Here is a 17,600-nt window from a genome sequence, read left to right on the forward strand (position 1 = left end):
AGAGACGTCCTGACTTCCAGCCCCCCCTACTCTAACCACTAGACCCAGCTGGGAATGGTCCCCGGCGTCCTGAACTCAGCCCCCGCCCCCCCATGATCCCCAACCCTCCCGCAGCCATGCGCAGGGTGGTCGCAGGGGAGGCTCGGGGTGACGTCTGGCCGGGGGGCGGGGGGGAGGGTTACTGGCCCGGGCGCTGCCCCCTCCCCCGTGCGGGATACTCACCGTCACCTCGTAGCGCACGGCGCTGCCCACCTGGCCCTCAGTGCGAATGGCGCTCTCGCCCCGTACCTGGCCGCCAAAAAACAGCCGCCGCGGGACGGCCACGCTGGGGGGGGGGGGGGGAACGGAGTCAGGGAGGGCGGCTGGGAGCCCTGCAGAGCCCCGCCCCCAGACGGCTCGCCCCACCCCCAGCCCCACCCCTGGCCCCCAGACGGCTCGCCCCACCCCCAGCCCCACCCCTGGCCCCCAGACGGCTCGCCCCACCCCCAGCCCCACCCCTGGCCCCCAGACGGCTCGCCCCACCCCCAGCCCCACCCCTGGCCCCCAGACGGCTCGCCCCACCCCCAGCCCCACCCCTGGCCCCCAGACGACTCGCCCCACCCCCAGCCCCGCCCCTGGCCCCCAGACGATTTGCCCCAGCCTCTGCCCCTGCCCCACCCCCGAGACGTCTCAGCCTGCCGCTGGCCCCCCGCTGGCCCCCCGACGTCTCCCCTTGCCCCTGCCGCGCCCCCCCGCAGCCGCCCCATTGGGGCACTCACCCCGTGATGGACAGGGGCAGCTCAATGACCACACGTGCTCGCGCCATCACAGGCCGCAGCCCCGGCTGCTCACTGATCCTGGGAGAGAGAGACGGGGGGGCATCATGGGGGTCCCCCCACTGCAACCCCCCAGTGGCCAGCTGCAGTTCCTCCGACCCCCTCCACAGCCAACCCCCCACGCCCCTGAACATCACCCAGCCCCTGCCCGGCCCTCCAGGGGGTGCTCACGTGCTCAGCTCCAGCTCCAGCTCCAGCTCCTGGGTCTCGATGGTGATGCCCGAGGTGCTGACGATGAGATAAAACCGCACCTGGCGGGGGGGAGAGAGATAAGGGCCATGGGAGGGCAGAGGCCAAGGGGAGCAAGAGGGAGGTGGTGACGTCTGGGCGCAAGTGGGGGGCACTGGAGGGGCAGTGAGGTCTGGGTGCAGTGAGGGGCAGTGAGCTCTGGGCGCAGTTCGGTTGGCACAGGAGGGGCAGTGAGCTCTGGGCACAGTGCGGGGGGCACTGGGGGGGCAGCGAGGTCTGGGCGCAGTGCGGGGGGCACTGGGGGGGCAGCGAGGTCTGGGCGCAGTGCGGGGGGCGCAGTGCGGGGGGCACTGGGGGGGCAGCGAGGTCTGGGCGCAGTGCGGGGGGCAGTGAGGTCTGGGCGCAGTTCGGTTGGCACAGGAGGGGCAGCGAGGTCTGGCACAGTGCGGGGAGCAGTGAGCTCTGGGCGCAGTGCGGGGGGCACTGGGGGGCAGTGAGGTCTGGGCGCAGTGCGGGGGGCACTGGGGGGGCAGCGAGGTCTGGGCGCAGTGCGGGGGGCACTGGGGGGCAGTGAGGTCTGGGTGCAGTGAGGGGCAGTGAGCTCTGGGCGCAGTGCGGGGGGCACTGGGGGGCAGTGAGGTCTGGGTGCAGTGAGGGGCAGCGAGGTCTGGGCGCAGTGCGGGGGCAGGAATTTGGGGGGCTGATCCCCACCTGAGCTCCGCGCTTCATGGGGTTCCCCAGCTCACACTGCACTTGCGAGCCGTTCAGGTTGGGCAGGCAGGGCTGCTTCTCCTGGAAAGGACGAGAAGTCAGAGACCGGGGCCTACAGCGCGTCCCCCTCCCCCCGCCCCCGGCCCCGTACCAGGCCGGGCCCGGCCCACGCGTCATGGGCCCGGACCCCGGAGTAGGGCAGGGCCTCGGGGAAGGTGGCCGTGAGCAGGGCCTCGTGGGCGTCGTCCCCGTCCCGCTGCGGCGCCGCTGGGTCCGAGGGCAGGTTGGTGACCTGGATCTCCAAGGCCACGTCCTTCTGGTCGCTCATGGCGAAGACGGCCGTGCCATCGGCGCCCCTGCGGCGGAGACAGGCAGGCCCGGCGCCACGGTGAGGGGCCCCTGCGGGCATCAGCACAGAGACCCCCCAGAGGGGGCAGACCCCCGGCTACCCAGGCCCCACCTCATCCTGGACACAGCAGGGGGGCACCATGCAGGGAGCCGCTGCCCCAGAGGGTGGGATCTGCCCCCAGACCCGCCCCTTGGATAGATCCCAGCCCCCCGCCAGGAGTGACCGGCCCCACCTGGCCAGCTGGGGCGGGAGAGCAGGTCTGAGTGGGGCCAGTGTGTGTCTATTACCCCTCCCCCCATCCTGGGCCCCCCAGGGCTCAGCCCCAGCCCCCCCTCACCTGGGCAGGGGCAGGAAGTCGGCGTCGCCCACGCGGGAGCAGAACTGGTAGCGCAGCTGGAGGTTGCTCTGGCAGATCTTGTCGTCCCCGCAGCCCTGCTTCAAAAAATTCACCTGGGGACAAACGCCCCCGGGGGGAGGGGGTCAGCTGGGACGGCCCCCAGGCAGCGCTCCTCCACCTCCGCGGCTGCCCCCTCTGCCCCGCGCCCTGCCCCCCAGCTAGGGCTCTGCAGGGCTCACCCGCCAGCTCAGAGCCGTCCCCCAGAATATTCCCGCGGACTCTGCATGTGCTGCAGGAGCCCAGCTGCGCCCACAGCACCGACGTGCAGCCCCCTCTGGGGCGGGGCCCGGCCCGGCCGCCGGCGACACCGCACGGGGCTCAGTCACCCAGCGCCGACGTGCAGCCCCCTCTGGGGCGGGGCCCGGCCGCTGCTCAGCAGGACGCAGCAACCCCCCGAAAGGCTGACACCGGTGCTGGGCGCTGGCCAGGGCACCCTGACGGAAGGTGCCAGGGGATCGGCACCGCCAGGAGCTCTGATCCCACAGGACGAGCTGCTGGCAGGGCAAGGGGCCGGGCGCCGGCGGTGGCGCTGGTGGAGGGGGCAGAGAGCCTCCTGCTGGAGCCTGTTCCTGGCGGGGCTCCCGCCCATGTGCTGAGCAGGCCTGACCCTGCTGAGCGGGAGCCCACGTCCCCAGGGGCCGTCACCCAGGAACCCGCCTCACCTCTGCCCTCTGGCTGCTGGGCAGCTGGGCGTTCAGCACCGGCATCAGCGGGGGCAGGGCGGCAGCCTGGGCCTGGCGCTTGCTCCGGGCGTGCTCGATGCTGTACGTCAGCACCACGACGATGGGGCGGAGCTTGTCCCGGATGCTGTCCTGCAATGAGGGAGCAGGGGCTGAGCCCGCGGCAGGCCGGGGGGCGGGGCAGGGCTGGGGCGGCAGGACCCACCTGCAGCTGGAAGGTGGCAGTGACGCAGGCGGGGGCGCGCTGGTGGGGCAGCTCCACCACGTCCGAGAACTGGTGTTCGGGGTCCGTGGGCTTCCGGTCCAGGAAGGCGACTCTGGGGGCCTGGCCCAGCTTCTGCCGGTCCACGTCAGCGTCCAAGGTGTACGCGAGTGCTGGGGGAGGAGGGCGGGCGGGCATGGGCTCTGCTGCGCCTTCCCTGCCTGGGGGGATTGCTCCCCCATCAGCGAAATGCAGCCACCTCTGGGGTGGGCACGGCAGCTGTTTATACGAGGATCTGTCACCCATCAGCGAAATGCAGCCACCTCTGGGGTGGGCACGGCAGCTGTTTATACGGGGATCTGTCACCCATCAGCGAAATGCAGCCACCTCTGGGGTGGGCACGGCAGCTGTTTATACGGGGATCTGTCACCCATCAGCGAATGCAGCCACCTCTGGGGTGGGCACGGCAGCTGTTTATACGGGGATCTGTCACCCAGTGCTGAGATGCAGCCACCTCTGGGGTAGGGATCCCCAGTAGCTTAGAGCACCCTCAGGGTTGCTCTGGGTTGTGTCCTGCTTCCCTTAGCATCCTCTGGGCTCTGAGACCCAGAGAACGGCCGTGGGGCAGCGTGCTCTGGGCGTCTCCCTGTGCCGGGTGCGGGAGCAGGACTGACGCGGGGGGGGGTATTGTCAGGTGGTATCCCCCCCCCAGCGCGGCACGTCCAGGCCTGGGGGAGTGCGGGCCCGGCCCAGCAGTACTCACTGACGCGGGGGCTGTAGCTGGCAGGACTGGCCGTGTAGCTGAAGCAGGCTCGTACTTCCACGCTGCACAGGGAAACCACAGAAAGGCTCGGCCTGAGACAAGGCCGACGTCAAACCAGCCGCCCCCCGGCTAGGGGGGCTCAGCACCCCACCCTCCGGGGAGGAGGAGTAAGAGCAGGGCCAGCTGGTTCCCTGCATAACCCAGCTCTGAGCAGGCGCTGGGAACAGGCATTTGCCCCTTTCGTCGGGGTCAGAGTGCGCCGCTGCCCTAGAGATGGGCAGCGCTAACCCGGTTGTACCCCTGGGGAAACTGAGGCAGGGATTGGCCCAAGGCCCAACAGGTCAGTAGCAGAGCTGGGGACAGAACCCAGGAGTCCTGGCTCCTTCCCCGCCGGCTCCAACCCACCAGCCCCACTCCCCTCCCAGAGCCGGGGAGAGAACCCAGGAGTCCTGGTTCGCAGCCCCCCTGCTCTAACCACCAGCCCCACTCCCCTCCCAGAGCTGGGGAGAGAACCCAGGAGTCCTGGCTCCTTCCCCGCCGGCTCCAACCCACCAGCCCCACTCCCCTCCCAGAGCCAGGGAGAGAACCCAGGAGTCCTGGTCCCCAGCTCCCTGCTCCAACTCACCAGCCCCCACTCCCCTCCCAGAGCCGGGGAGAGAACCCAGGAGTCCTGGCTCCCAGCCCCATGCCCTACCGGCTCTAACCACTAGACCTCCCTCTCTCCCTGGGTGTGGAAAGTGTGCTTGGCTGGCGGGGGTCGGGGGGTTTCTAGGCACAGCTCTGGATCCCAGGGAGCCTGGGGGTGGGGCGAGGCCGCTCTCACCAGATGCCCAGGTGGCGGGGGCAGTTCCTGCTCTCCAGGTCGATGTTCTGGGGGGAGAGGGAGACGTTCTTGGAGACGTGGATGACGGGCCGGGCTCTGCAAAGCAAGAGGGGAAACCGCTGGCAAAGGCACCCGGCTGGCCCACGCCCCGGCTGCACCAGGCCTCCCGCCCCGCAGTGCCCCAGGCGGCCCAGGCCTTCCCACACGCCGGGAGCCGCCGGCTGCGCCGGTGTCACCCAGGTGGCTGATCCAGCCGGACGCAGTGCAATGCCCAGGGCTGGAGGGGCCAGAGTCCCTGCCCGGCTCCCTCCCTCAGGCCTGGGGGCGGGCGGCAGGGCGGGCAGCGCCCACCTGTACAGCACCACGCTGTCCGAGAGCGTCCCAACGAGCAGGTCCGGGTAGAGGTTCCCGTCCACGTCCAGGCCCCCGGACAGGGCGTAGCCGAAGGTCCTCAGCCCGACGCCTTCCCCGTCCAGGACCTGCAGGGGGACAGACGGACGGAGAGCGGAGCCGCCAGCGTTTAGGACAGGAAGTGAAGGGGGCGGCGGGGGAGGGGCTTAGGACCCCACAGTTCAGTGACCCTCTCCCCCGCCCCGGTGCCCTGCTCGCGCCCTCTCACCTGGGCCGGTTTGGTGACGATGCCCAGGCTGCTGCCGTGGTAGATAAAGACCTTGCCGGCTCCATCAAACGGGGCTCCCACGGCGATGTCTGCGGGGGGGGGGGGGGGGTTATGGCTGGAGCAGGCTGGAAGGGGGTTGTGCCCCCCCGGGGCACTAGGGCCAGGGCCGTTCCCCTGCCCAGAGCTGGATACTTGCCACGGGGGGGAGGGGTCCCTCCCTCCTGCAGGGGCAGCTCCGTTCCCCAGACCCCGTAACCCAGCTGAGCAACCAGCCCCATCGCCTGCCCCCAGCCCACACCCGCGGGGGGAGCCCCCCAAGGGACGGCGCCGACTCCCCAGACCCGGGACCCCAGGTCAGACCCAGCCAGGCTCCCCCGATCCCCCTCCCCTGGCCGCCCGGCCCCTCACCCTGGAAGCCGTCCTGGTTGAGGTCGCCGAGGGCGGCGAGGCCGATGCCGAACATGGAGTGGGAGGTGCCGTTGAGGCGGACGGGGCGGGGGTCCGCCCAGCGCCCCGCCTGGTTGATGTACACGTAGGCTGCCCCGCCGAGCTCCTCCTGCCGGTCGAAGAAGTGGGGCGCCCCCACCACCAGGTCCATCCAGCTGGGCGGGGGCAGAGGGCACCAGAGTCAGGCCCTGCCCCTGCCAGCTCCCGGGGCCGCCCAGCGCCCAGCCCGCCCCGGCGCCCCGGCCCGGCTCACCCGTCGCTGTTCAGATCCAGCACGGCCACGGCGTAGCCGAAGGAGGAGCTGAGCTGCTCCCCGGGCAGGATGGCCTCGGGCACCAGGCGGTTGACGTTGTCCCGTCGCAGGATCACCACGGCCCCGGTGTGGTTGGCCCGCGGTGCCCCTGTGACGAAGCTGAGCTGGCCCTGCCGAGTCAGGCCCTTCCCCGAGTCGACGGAGAAGCCTGGAGCGGGGGGCAGAGCGACAGGCAGGGTTGGTACTGCTGGGGGGGGGTCCCCCAGGGCTCCTCAGGAGCAGGGGGGCAGGGACTGCCCTGGCCCTACTCTCAGCTCAGGTGGGGAGAGCCCCCCCCGGCCACTCACTGAGCCCCCTGCTGCTAGATCCCGGGGGGGGGGGGGGGAATAGACGGGTTCTGTCCAACACCGCACCCTCGGCCAGCGCAGCCCAGGGGTACGTGGGCCCCACCCCAGCCAGAGACACCGAGACCACTGCCCCCTGCTGGATGCAATCAGCACGGCTCCTGCGTGTGGCAGAGGCTCCGTACTGCGCAGAGCTAGTGGGGATTCCCGTGGAGCTGCCGCAGCGTGGGCTAGGCTGGAAGGACCTGGCACCTAACCCGCCCCACGCTGAGCCACACCTGGGGCTGGATGGAGTCTCTTCCAGCCACGGACCCTCCCCACCCGCTGGGGAGAGGAGAGGTTTGGCTAACACACACCAAGCCCACACACAGGCTCCCGGGGGCTGGACAGAGCTGGGGTGGGGGTCTGGGAGGCACCAGATGTGAACTCCACCCACTCATCCTCAACCCCACAGGGTGGCCTAAAGCCAGGCCCCCGCCCCCTGCCCCCTATCTGGGGGGCCCAGAGCAGCGATCCCCAGCGCCCGGCCCCTCTGCTGCTCCGTGTGTCTGTCCATCTCTCTCTGCTCAGCCCCCCAGACACTGGGCCCGAGGACCCCGCCAGCCGGGATACAGCCCCGGGGGCGGGAGGATGCGGGGGCCCAGGGGAGCAACCAGGAAGCTGGACACGCCTCATATTTCAGATACCAGGCAAGGCCCAGCTAGCAAACACCCGGCAGGGCGGGGTGACCGTGCTGCAAAGGGGGGGTCCCCTGCAGTGCTCAATGGGCGAGGGGAGGATTGCACAAAAAGAGCAGCTGGATGAGCCCCACACACACACACACTAACATGTCTCTGCTCTGCCCGGGCCTCCGGCTGCCCCTCACCGTGCCTCAGTTTCCCTGCGGTGCTCTCTAATAGCACACTGGACCACCCAGGACTCTCCAGGAGAGTAGGGGGTGTCTGGTAGTTAGAACTGAAGGAGGTGGGGTGGGAGTCAGGACTCCTGGGTTCTATTCCGGCAGCTGCAGGGATGCTGCCAAGCCAGCACACCCTGCCCCCCCGGATGATGCCTAGCAGGATGTGCCCGTGCGATGGCCAAATCACCCAGGTGCTGCTCTGCGGCATCCGTCTCTGGGGCCTAGGCCGGCAGCGGGTCAGTGCGTGGGGGCTCCCTGCAGGCAGGAGTGGGGACGATGGGGGGGCAGCAGCCGGGGCTCAGCGAGGGGGGCACGTCCTGCTGGCAAGCGCTGGGGAGAGCCATGCACCCCGAACCGAGCGACACCCCCTCACATCCCACAGGACACACCGCATGCAACACAGCCCAGGCAGCACCTCGGGGACCCTTCCAGGCTCCGTGTCCCTCTCCCAGCAGGGATCCCCAGCCCCCACATGTGCTGACCCCCCTCCTGTCTGCAGCCCCCCCAACACCCCCCGCCCAGGACACCCCTGCGCTGCAGCCAGCCCGGATCCCCGGAGCCTGGAACGTTCCCTGACAGCACGGGCACAAGACGCTCCCGCCCGGCAGCAGAGCGGGTCTCCCCGGCGCTGGGCTGCCCCTGCTCACGGCCTCCCCCCCGGCACCCAGGGGGCAAGGGACGGTGCTAGCGCCTGGAGATGTGAGGGGCAGGGGCTGCCCTGAGCAGGTGTCCCCACAGATCCTGCCCCCTGCTCGGGGCCTTGGGTCAGTGGGATGCCCTCTGAGCGGGGAAGGGTTCACGCCCCCTCCCTGGTGCCATGGCCAGCAGAATCCGTGTTCCCCGGGCAATGAGCACCAGGACGTGTAAATCCCTGGGCACTAGCATCCAGCCTGGCACGCGCAGCCGCAGAGCGGGGGTGGGGGGGCTGCAGGGGGAGAACCGCGCAGAGACGGCTCTGAAGTGGGGAGAGGGAAGGTGGGGAGGGTGGGGGGTGCAGGGTTTGTGCTCGCACATGGGGACGTGCCTAGGGAGGGGCAGGGGTAAGTGTGAACGGGTGTGTGGGGCTGTGTTCAGGGAGGGGCAGCAGTCACCCCTCCCCCCCATACCCTACACCCCCCCACACGCTATGGGGCAGGACCTGGGCGTGGCGCCCCCCCCGGCCCAGGAGCAGAACGGCGTTTTCACTTCCCCTCAGCTCCAAAGGCCGAGAGGAGAAGGAGCTCGGGGTGGGGGCGCAGAGCCGGGGTCCCGGCCGGCCGGCCGCTCGCTGACAGGCGGGCGCCACACGCCGCCGCGGTTACACACCTAGGTTGCTATTCTGGGCCACGTCGCCGACGGTGCCGGGCAGCCGCTCGCCGGGCTCGGCCGTTTTATACACCAGCTGGTCGGGGTCTGCGCTATGAACATTGGTCATAAACAACAGACCTGCGGGGCCGCGCCAGGCCGGGGGGGGGGAGAGAGAGAGAGAGAGTTAAAGGATGGAGACCCCTCCCCAGCCAGGCACCGAGGGGGCGGCCCCCCGGGCAGCAGAGGCTCCCTCGCTGGTTCCTTCCCCGCGGGCCCTGGGGGCGAAAGACTCGACCGGCCGCTGCCAACGGCCGGGGGCGGTTTGGCCCGGGTGCCCGGCCTGCCCGCGCTCCCTACCGAAGTAGCTGTTGGCGGGCACGGGGATGAGGGAGGGGTCCTGGTCCTTCTCCCCCCCGGCTTCGTAGGGCCCGTCGTCGTAGGTAACCGGCTCCAGGGAGCTCTGGCTAACGAGCTCCACGCGCAGGTCCCCTGCCAAACCAGAGAGGGGTTAGCGGGGGCGGGGGGGGCACGGGGGCAAGGACAGTCCTGGCTCCTCCTCTGCCCGGCACAGAGCTCGGAGCTTCCAGCGTTGGCTCTGAACTGAAGGTGGCCGCACGCCCTAGGGAGAGAAACGATTCTCCCCTTCCCCCGCCTGCCCCCCCCGCCTGCCCCTCCCAGCCACCGGCCCCTTCCCCCGCCTGCCCCCCCCCCAGCCACCGGCCCCTTCCCCCACCTCCCCCCCCCAGCCACCGGCCCCTTCCCCCATCCTGCCCCCCCAGCCACCGGCCCCTTCCCCCGCCTGCCCCCCCCCAGCCACCGGCCCCTTCCCCCATCCTGCCCCCCCAGCCACTGGCCCCTTCCCCCGCCTGCCCCCCCGTCCTGCCCCCCCCAGCCACCGGGCCCGTGCCCCTTACTGCCCCCCCCAGCCACCGGCCCCTTCCCCCGCCTGCCCCCCCCCAGCCACGGGCCCCTTCCCCCATCCTGCACCCCCCAGCCATGCACTGTTCCCCACCCCCCATGAGTTACCACCAGTCCCAGGATAGCTGGGCCCATGCTCTGATCTGGGGGGTGCCCAGTCCCCAGCGTCTGTGGGCATTGGGGGAGAGAAGGGAACGCCCCCGTTCCCCCGCCCCCCACCCCCTACGCCATCCCCACCCCCATTGCCCTGCCCCCACACGCCATCCCTGCCCCACATGGGCGCCAACTTATATGGGCTCCTGGGGCTTTAGCCCCAAGAATATTCACAGACAGGGGCTCTGCTCCAGCAATATTTGGAGCTAGGTTTCTCCCCTGCTCTGCACTGCCGGCAGCCCAGAGCCCTTTAAATCCCAGCCGAGGCTGGAAGTCAGAGGGCTCTGGGCTGCCTGCAACCGCGGGCAGCCCAGAGCCCTCTGATTCCCGGCCGCGGCCGGGATTTAAAAGGCTCTGGGCTCCCCTTGGTTGCAGGCAGCCCAGAGCCCTCTGATTCCTGGCCGCGGCTGGGATTTAAAGGGCTCTGGGATCCCCGCGGCTGCCAGCAGCCCAGAGCCCTTTGAATCCCAGCCCCTGGCCGCTGATTGCCCCCTCCCCAGACCCCTGCCCCAACTGCCCCCCAGGACCTCCACCCCCTATCTAAGCACCACTGGTCCTTGTCCCCCGATTACCCCCTCCCGAGACCCCTGCCCCTAACTGCCCCTTGGGACCTCAACCCCTATCTAAGCCTCCCTTCTCCTTGTCCCCAACTGCCCCCTCCTGAGACCCCACCCAACTTCCCCCCCAGGACCCCACCCTCTACCTATCCCCTGATAAGCCCCCTGGACTCCCGTGCCTATCCAATTGCTGCCTGTCCCCTGACTGCCCCTTCGAACCTCTGCCCCATCCAACCCCCCCTGCTCCTTGTCCCTTGACTGCCCCCCGGAACCTCCTACCCCTTCTCCAACCCCCAAACCGCTTACTGTGCCACTCAGACCAGCGTGTCTGGCTCCGTGCAGCTCCAGACAGTTGCTGCCAAGCTCCCCCATGGAGCCCACAGCCCTCTCCCACCCCCAGCACCTGCCTTCCAGATTTGAACACCTCAAAATTCAGGAGTGCTCAAGCTCGGTTTGGGCAGCTTTTACTTCATTTCTCCCAAATCAGTTTCCCCTGCAAGGTGCCAACTGAAGGTGTTGGAGAACAGAGAGATCAGGTGGCCTCCTAATGCCTGGAAAAGAGACAAAGGCCGGAGGAGGGAGTGTCAGTGCCTGTGTGGACTTCTGGGAAGTGCACGGTGTGGAAGGGGATGCTGGGATGCTTTGGAACAACTCCATACAAAGCCAGTCAGGACTCTGGGGGAGCCTCCTCTCTTGGAGCATACTGTCTCCAGGGCAAGAAGCTTACACCTTCCTGGGTCTGACCTCGGCGCATTCAGCCCTTCCACACCGTGCACTTTCCACAGCGAGTCTGCCCAGGCGGGTCCTGGGGCAACCAGAGGTCGCTGCACCCCAACTCCGCAGTCAGATGTGACTCTCAGCCAGACAGTAAAACAGAAGGTTTCTTAGATGACGGGAACACAGTTTAAACAGAGCTTGTTGGTACAGAAAACAGAACCCCTCGGTCAGGTCCATCTTGGGGGGTGGGGAGCCCAGAACTCTCTCCCCATTTCCCCAGCCAGCTCCAAACTGACACTCCCTCCTCTGGCCTCTGTCTCTCTTCCGGACAAGGAGGCCACCTGATCTCTTCGTCCCCAACACCTTCAGTTGGCATCTTGCAGGGGAAACTGAGGCACCCACACAGTATTCAGAGAAAATATTAAGAACATTCCCATTTCATCACAACAGGTGCAACAAAATATAATACTGGACATTGAAGCAGGCAAGTGCTGCTTCTGACTTTCCACTTGTAATTGACCCTTGTAATCTTGTGGCGCTGACGCGTTGTAGCTTCATTTTATATCGGCTTACAGGGCGGGAGCGGGGGGGCACCACCATTTTGGGCACCACCAAAAATTATACAAACCTGCCGCCTATGCTGCCCCTGTTCCCCTGCCCCCCCCGCCCCCAGGCCCCCCGCCGGCTCACCCTTCCAGTTGTAGGTGCCGGGTGCCCCGAAGAGGATGTAGTGGTTGTCTGCGGTGAAGCCGGCCGACACCCCCTGCTGGCAGAAGCCGAAGCGGTCGTGGCCCTGGGGACGCCCCTCGCAGAACTTCCACTCGCCCCCGTCCAGCTCCTCGCTCGCCGTCAGGTCCTGGCTCAGCACGTAGCAGCGCCCGATGACGTCCCGCGTCTCCAGCGGCTGGTTCACCCGGTTCCGCGACTCGTAGAGGTGGGCGCAGGTCTGGGGTCCAGCCGGGGGATGACAAGTGGGGTGGGTTAGAGAGGGTCCCGCCCCCTCCCCTCCGTGCCCGATGCCTCTCCCAGGCTCCCCCCCATCGCCCGTGAAACACGAGGGCCCCGCTGCTCGGCGAGGCAGGACACCGGGTCCCGGCTTCTCGGCTGCTGGCTCTGGGGAGCGACTCGCCTCAGGCCACACAGCGAGTCAGCAGCAGAGCTGGGAATGGAACCCAGGTGTCCTGGCCCAGCCCCCCCTCCCTTCAAGCCAGGGAGCGAACCCAGGTGTCCTGCCCCAGCCCCAGCCTGCCCCCCTCCCGGCTCTAACCCACTAGAGCCCCCCAGAGGGCGGAGCAGAGGGCGTCTCCCCCCCGGCAATGCCACTCACCACGATCTTGCCGCCGGCACCTTGGCTCTTCACGGTGACGCCCAGCCACTGGTTCTCCTTGCTCTCCTTGCGCAGGTCCACTGGGGGGAGGCGCAATCAGCCGCCATGCAGTCAGCCCCCCCCCCCGAGACCCACTGCCAGCCCCCCCCAGCAGATCCTTGGCCCAGGATTCCCACCCACTCCCCCATGGGCAGCGCCGGGCACCAGCCCAGAGTCAGCTCGGCCAAGGGCCACGCGCAAGGAAACGGGGCCAGATCCTGCTTCCGGCTGCGGCGGTGTAAATCAGGAGTAACCCCCCACCCATTTCAATGGAGCCACCCTGGATTTACCCCGGCCTCGCTGAGGGCAGGGTCACCCCCGCTCCCACTCTGGATTTCTGCTGATGCCACCAAGGGCAGGTCCCGGCTCCCGCCCCCCAGTGCCCGTACCTCCCTCGTCGATGGGCACGCGCCAGCAGTCGTCCGGCTCGCGTGTCAGGGGGCAGGCGTAGAGGCCGCCGGTCCGGTTTGCCTTCTGGCCTGGGAGGGCCGGCGCCTGCGGGGCACCCACCAGCATCCTGGGGGGGACGGGCGAGCGTCAGTGGAAGGGGGGAGATGGGATCAGCCACAGTCAGACGCCCCTCGGGACGGGCTCCCAGCCTGGGGGGTGAGGGGTACAGCTGACACCCCCCTGCCCGCTGCATGGCCGAAAGGAGCTGCCAGCCCCGGGACAGCAGCGCTGCAGTGACCCCCAGGCGTGGGGCAGTGACAGGGGCGCCCCGTGCTCCCCGCGGTGCCGGAGCCCTGCCCCAGAGAGGGGCCCAGCGGCTCTGGGGGGGATTTGGGGGAGACCGTTGGGCACCGGGCTGAGACCCAGCACCGTCAATCCAGGAGCTGGTGCCCAGTCGGCAGATGGGAGCGACCTGGGGTCACTCGTGCCCCACGGCGGGGTCCAAGCTGGCAGCCCGTAGAGGGGAGCAACCCCGCGACCCATTCCCTGCCCCCTGCCCCCCAGCCATTCCCGCCTGCCAAACTCAAACAACTACAGAATCCAACGCCTGGCTGGAGGAGCCAGGGGGGAGGGGTTTGGACAGCCCCCCCCATCGCTGACCCCTCGGATGCTCGTCCCCCAACCATGACATCTGGACGGGGATTTTCCCCTTGTGGCGGGCGGGGCTGGGGCTGGGGCTGGGAACGGCGCCGCCGGCGGCTCTCCCGGGGGGCGCGGGAGGAGCCAGGCTGGTACCAGTGCTCTGGGAGGGAGGGAGGAGTGGGCGCAATGGGGTGGGGTGGGGCCTGGCACTGGCTGTGCCCCGCTGAGCAGTGGGAGGGGACCCATGGCTCAGGACGGGGGGGCTCCCGGGGGCAGGGGGCTCCGCCCCGCGCCCATCAGCCGTGTCCAACAGCTGCAGCCTCGGAGGGGGCCGCGCTCCCGCCTGAGTCACCGAGGGAGCCAGCCCCGGTGCCAGCTGTTCTCAGCCGCCCTGGCCACTCGCTGGGAGGGGGCAAACCCCAGCTGGATCCCCCCGCCCCAGACGTTAGCCTGCCTCACGCCCCCGGCACCAGCTGGGGTCCCAGCCAGAGCCAGAGCCAGAGAGACGGGGCGAGGCCGGGCTGGTGCCAGCCCAGTGGGGCCGAGAGCCGGGAATAGCGGGACCCCAAGACTGCAGGTGATGGGCGGAGCCTAGGCGATGATGGGCGTGTGCACAACACACAGCCCCGCGCAACCACCCACTGAGAGAGAGAGACACACCCACACCCAGAGCCCCACGCAACACCCTGCACAACCACCCACTGAGAGAGACACACCCAGAGCCCCACGCAACACCCTGCACAACCACCCACTGAGAGAGACACACCCAGAGCCCCACGCAACACCCTGCACAACCACCCACCGAGACACACACGCAAACACGGCTCCACGCAACACCCTGCACAACCACCCACTGAGAGAGACACACCCAGAGCCCCACGCAACACCCTGCACAACCACCCACTGAGAGAGACACACCCAGAGCCCCACGCAACACCCTGCACAACCACCCACCGAGACACACACGCAAACACGGCTCCACGCAACACCCTGCACAACCACCCACTGAGAGAGACACACCCAGAGCCCCACGCAACACCCTGCACAACCACCCACTGAGAGAGACACACCCAGAGCCCCACGCAACACCCTGCACAACCACCCACCGAGACACACACACAAAACCACCCACCAGCCCGCGCGCGCGCACACACACACACACACACACACACACACACACACGTGTCCTTAGCCACAGGCAGAACAGGCAGCCGCCTAGGGCACCACTAGGTCTGGGGGCACCGCTCTGCTGGGAGCCCGGACAGCCGGGAAGCAGTGGAGCATGTCAGAGCCGGCTGCTGGGTCCTAGAGAGAGCCGGATGCAGCACAGGCTGAGGGAGCGGATGGGCTGCTGGGGTCTCTGGGAAGGAACTCACCTGTAGGGTGACCAGATGTCCCGATTTTATAGGCACAGTCCCAATTTTTGGGTCTTTTTCTTATATAGGCTCCTATTCCCCCCCACCCCCGGCCCGATTTTTCACATTTGCTGTCTGGTCACCCTAGCTGGGGGTAATTGGTGCCTATATAAGACAAAGCCCCAAATATTGGGACTGGCCCTATAAAATCAGGACATCTGGATCTGGACACCCTAGCTGGGGAGCGCGTCTCTCCCCCGGGCTGGCAGTGATCCACCTCATCCGGGGGGAGCTGCGCAGGGCAGGATGAGCTGCTGTGGCTCCATGGGTGACCTGTCCCTGAGATCAGAGGCTGTGCTAACTTCACCATGGTCGTTGGGCTGGCGGTGGTGCCCATTGGCGTGTGATCGGAGATGAGGGTTTGCTGCTGCTGTTGCCACTCTGCACCCCAAGAGGTGGATTTTGGGGTCCTGCAGTTTTCCACCTATCTCCTCTACTGCAGCTGTTGGACCAGCAGGCTGGGGGGTGAGCCAAACATGAAAGCAGTGCTGCGTTGCCATTTAGATTGTCATTTAACAACTTTGTTTGCCAAAAGAGCTTGCTAACAATCCTGAATTCAATGTCAATATTTAAAAAAAAAATCAATCTCTCAGCCAAAAACAGAAAATTATTTGTCACAAGTTTGGTATGGGGAAGGGAGTGGGCCAATTTTCATCAGAGAAACAAAAAACATTGACTGACTTTCCTCTAGCCTGTTACTGCTAAATAGAGCCCTCCAACAACTGTAATATGCTCATCTCCTTACTAGTGTATGGAGCAGGGGTCAGCAACCTACTGCATACGGGCCAAAGGTGGCCCGCGAGCTGATTTTTGATGGCACGCGGCAGCGGACTGAGCGGCTCAGCCTGCCGCTGCTCTGGGGTTCCAGCTGCTGCCCCACTGTCACCCGGGGTCCCGGCCGCCGGCCCCACTCAGCACCCGCTGCTGGCCTGGGGACCCCCAAGGAACCCCAGGCTTGTAGCGGGCTGAGCAGACCGGCGGCTGATACCCTGGCTGAGCCACTCAACCCGCTGTCGGCCTGGGGTTCCATTCACTCAGCTGGTAGCGGGCTGAGCAGGACTAAATTCAACGAAATAGGAAAACAAGAGCAATTAATGACAAAGTGCAAGAGCCTAGAGCAGTGGTCGCCAGACGAAGGACCGTGACAGTGGACGAGCATCCGCCGAAATTCGGTGGCATTTCAGCGGCGACGCCTCGGGATGACGCTGCTTATCGGCGGCAAGCAGCATCATCCAGAGGCGTCGCCGCCGAAATGCTGCCGAATTTTGGCGGCATTTCGGCAAATGCTCGTCCACCAGCCAGTACGCAGGGGCACTGAGAGGCCCCTGCGGGCGCCATGGCACCCACAGGCACCACGTTGGGGACCCCTGACCTTGAGAGCCTCCTGAAGCACGGTGACCGTTTTGATTTAAATGGACTTGAACTGTATGAAGAATTGAGTTGTTGCCACATGCAAAATCAATGATGGACGTTGTACAGTTTACTCATACCAGCAAACTTGTTGACATATATCCTAATGTGTACATTGCCACTCGTATTCTCCTGACAATTCCTGTAACAGCAGCATCATGAGAATGGAGTTTCTCAAAACTAAAGCTCATTAAAAACTATCTCCGCTCTACAAGGAGTCAGGAACACTTGACTGGTCTTGCTGTTCTTGCAATCAAACAAGCCATCACTTTGTCTTTGTCATACAATGACACTATTACCGATTTTGCAGCCAAAAAAGCCAGAAAGATGCTTTTAATTCAAAACTAATCCTTGTTTCAATACCTCTGCATAGAAATTTCCAATAAAATGTTGACAAATTTAAAACATTATATTATTTGCATCATTCTGTCAAATCAGAATTTTTTCTATAGTGCTACTTCTTTAGTGCTAGTCCATCAGCACTACAGTGCGGTTAACTATGTTAAACTGGTTTTAATAACATGCATGTGGCAAGTCTTCCAATAGTGTAAGCTTATGTTTGTGTTGCTAAGAGCAAGACAGGCACAGGGGCACCAGTTTAATAATCCTGCCTAGGGCACCATAAATCCTAAGGACGGCCCTGCACACACACAGCTCCATGCAACACCCTGCACAACCATCCACCGAGACACACACACACCCAGAGCCCCATGCAACACTCTGCACAACCACACACACAGCCCCACGCAACACCCTGCACAACCACCCACCAAGACACACACACACACACACACACACACACACACAGAGCCCCACGCAACACTCTGCACAACCATACACACAGCCCCACGCAACACCCTGCACAACCACCCACTGAGAGAGAGACACAAAACCACCCACCAGCCACGCGCGCACACAGCCCCCCCATCCCCCTCCCCGGAGAGCGAACCACTGAGTTTGCCCTTGACCGAGGCGAAGCCCAAGCTGTGATCTAACACCTGGGGGGCGGGAAGAGGCCTGGGTGGCCCCAACCCCCATTCCAGGCCCAGCAGCTGCCCCCAGCCTCAGCCCCACCAGTCCCCATGGGAAGCTCCTTGGACCCAGCCTGGCCCGATGCCAGCAAGGCCCCTGGAGCGCAGCGCCGCCCCTCTGCTCCCCTCCCCCCCCCGGAACCCAGGCGATGGGGGGGGAGGGGGGAGTACGGCCAGGGCCGGGAGAAGAGGGGACCCTCACACCCACAGAGCTGGCGGGGGGG

General features: G+C 66.6%; 1 protein-coding gene across 5 annotated transcripts in view; it reads right to left on the reverse strand.

The window, feature by feature from the left end:
* The window catches only part of ITGA7 (integrin subunit alpha 7), a 33,128-nt gene that overhangs the window by 10,257 nt on the left and 5,271 nt on the right, over nt 1–17,600 (reverse strand). For 3 of the 5 annotated variants that reach the window (XM_044995445.1, XR_006574591.1, XR_006574590.1), the window contains exons 2-20: nt 12,878–13,005; nt 12,450–12,529; nt 11,813–12,068; nt 9,135–9,266; nt 8,796–8,915; nt 6,249–6,456; nt 5,957–6,150; nt 5,549–5,637; nt 5,281–5,408; nt 4,930–5,025; nt 4,107–4,168; nt 3,347–3,516; nt 3,124–3,273; nt 2,402–2,514; nt 1,867–2,071; nt 1,716–1,796; nt 987–1,066; nt 759–836; nt 223–325 (exon numbers count right to left, since the gene is read on the reverse strand). In XM_044995445.1, the coding sequence (XP_044851380.1) occupies nt 223–325; nt 759–836; nt 987–1,066; nt 1,716–1,796; nt 1,867–2,071; nt 2,402–2,514; nt 3,124–3,273; nt 3,347–3,516; nt 4,107–4,168; nt 4,930–5,025; nt 5,281–5,408; nt 5,549–5,637; nt 5,957–6,150; nt 6,249–6,456; nt 8,796–8,915; nt 9,135–9,266; nt 11,813–12,068; nt 12,450–12,529; nt 12,878–13,005 (2,473 nt within the window). The remainder of the gene's footprint in view (nt 1–222; nt 326–758; nt 837–986; nt 1,067–1,715; nt 1,797–1,866; nt 2,072–2,401; nt 2,515–3,123; nt 3,274–3,346; nt 3,517–4,106; nt 4,169–4,929; nt 5,026–5,280; nt 5,409–5,548; nt 5,638–5,956; nt 6,151–6,248; nt 6,457–8,795; nt 8,916–9,134; nt 9,267–11,812; nt 12,069–12,449; nt 12,530–12,877; nt 13,006–17,600) is intronic. The other 2 variants (XR_006574593.1, XR_006574592.1) reach the window with 2 other exon arrangements.

The sequence above is a fragment of the Mauremys mutica genome, chromosome 20, assembly GCF_020497125.1.
Source record: "Mauremys mutica isolate MM-2020 ecotype Southern chromosome 20, ASM2049712v1, whole genome shotgun sequence".
NCBI classification, from domain to species: domain Eukaryota; kingdom Metazoa; phylum Chordata; order Testudines; family Geoemydidae; genus Mauremys; species Mauremys mutica.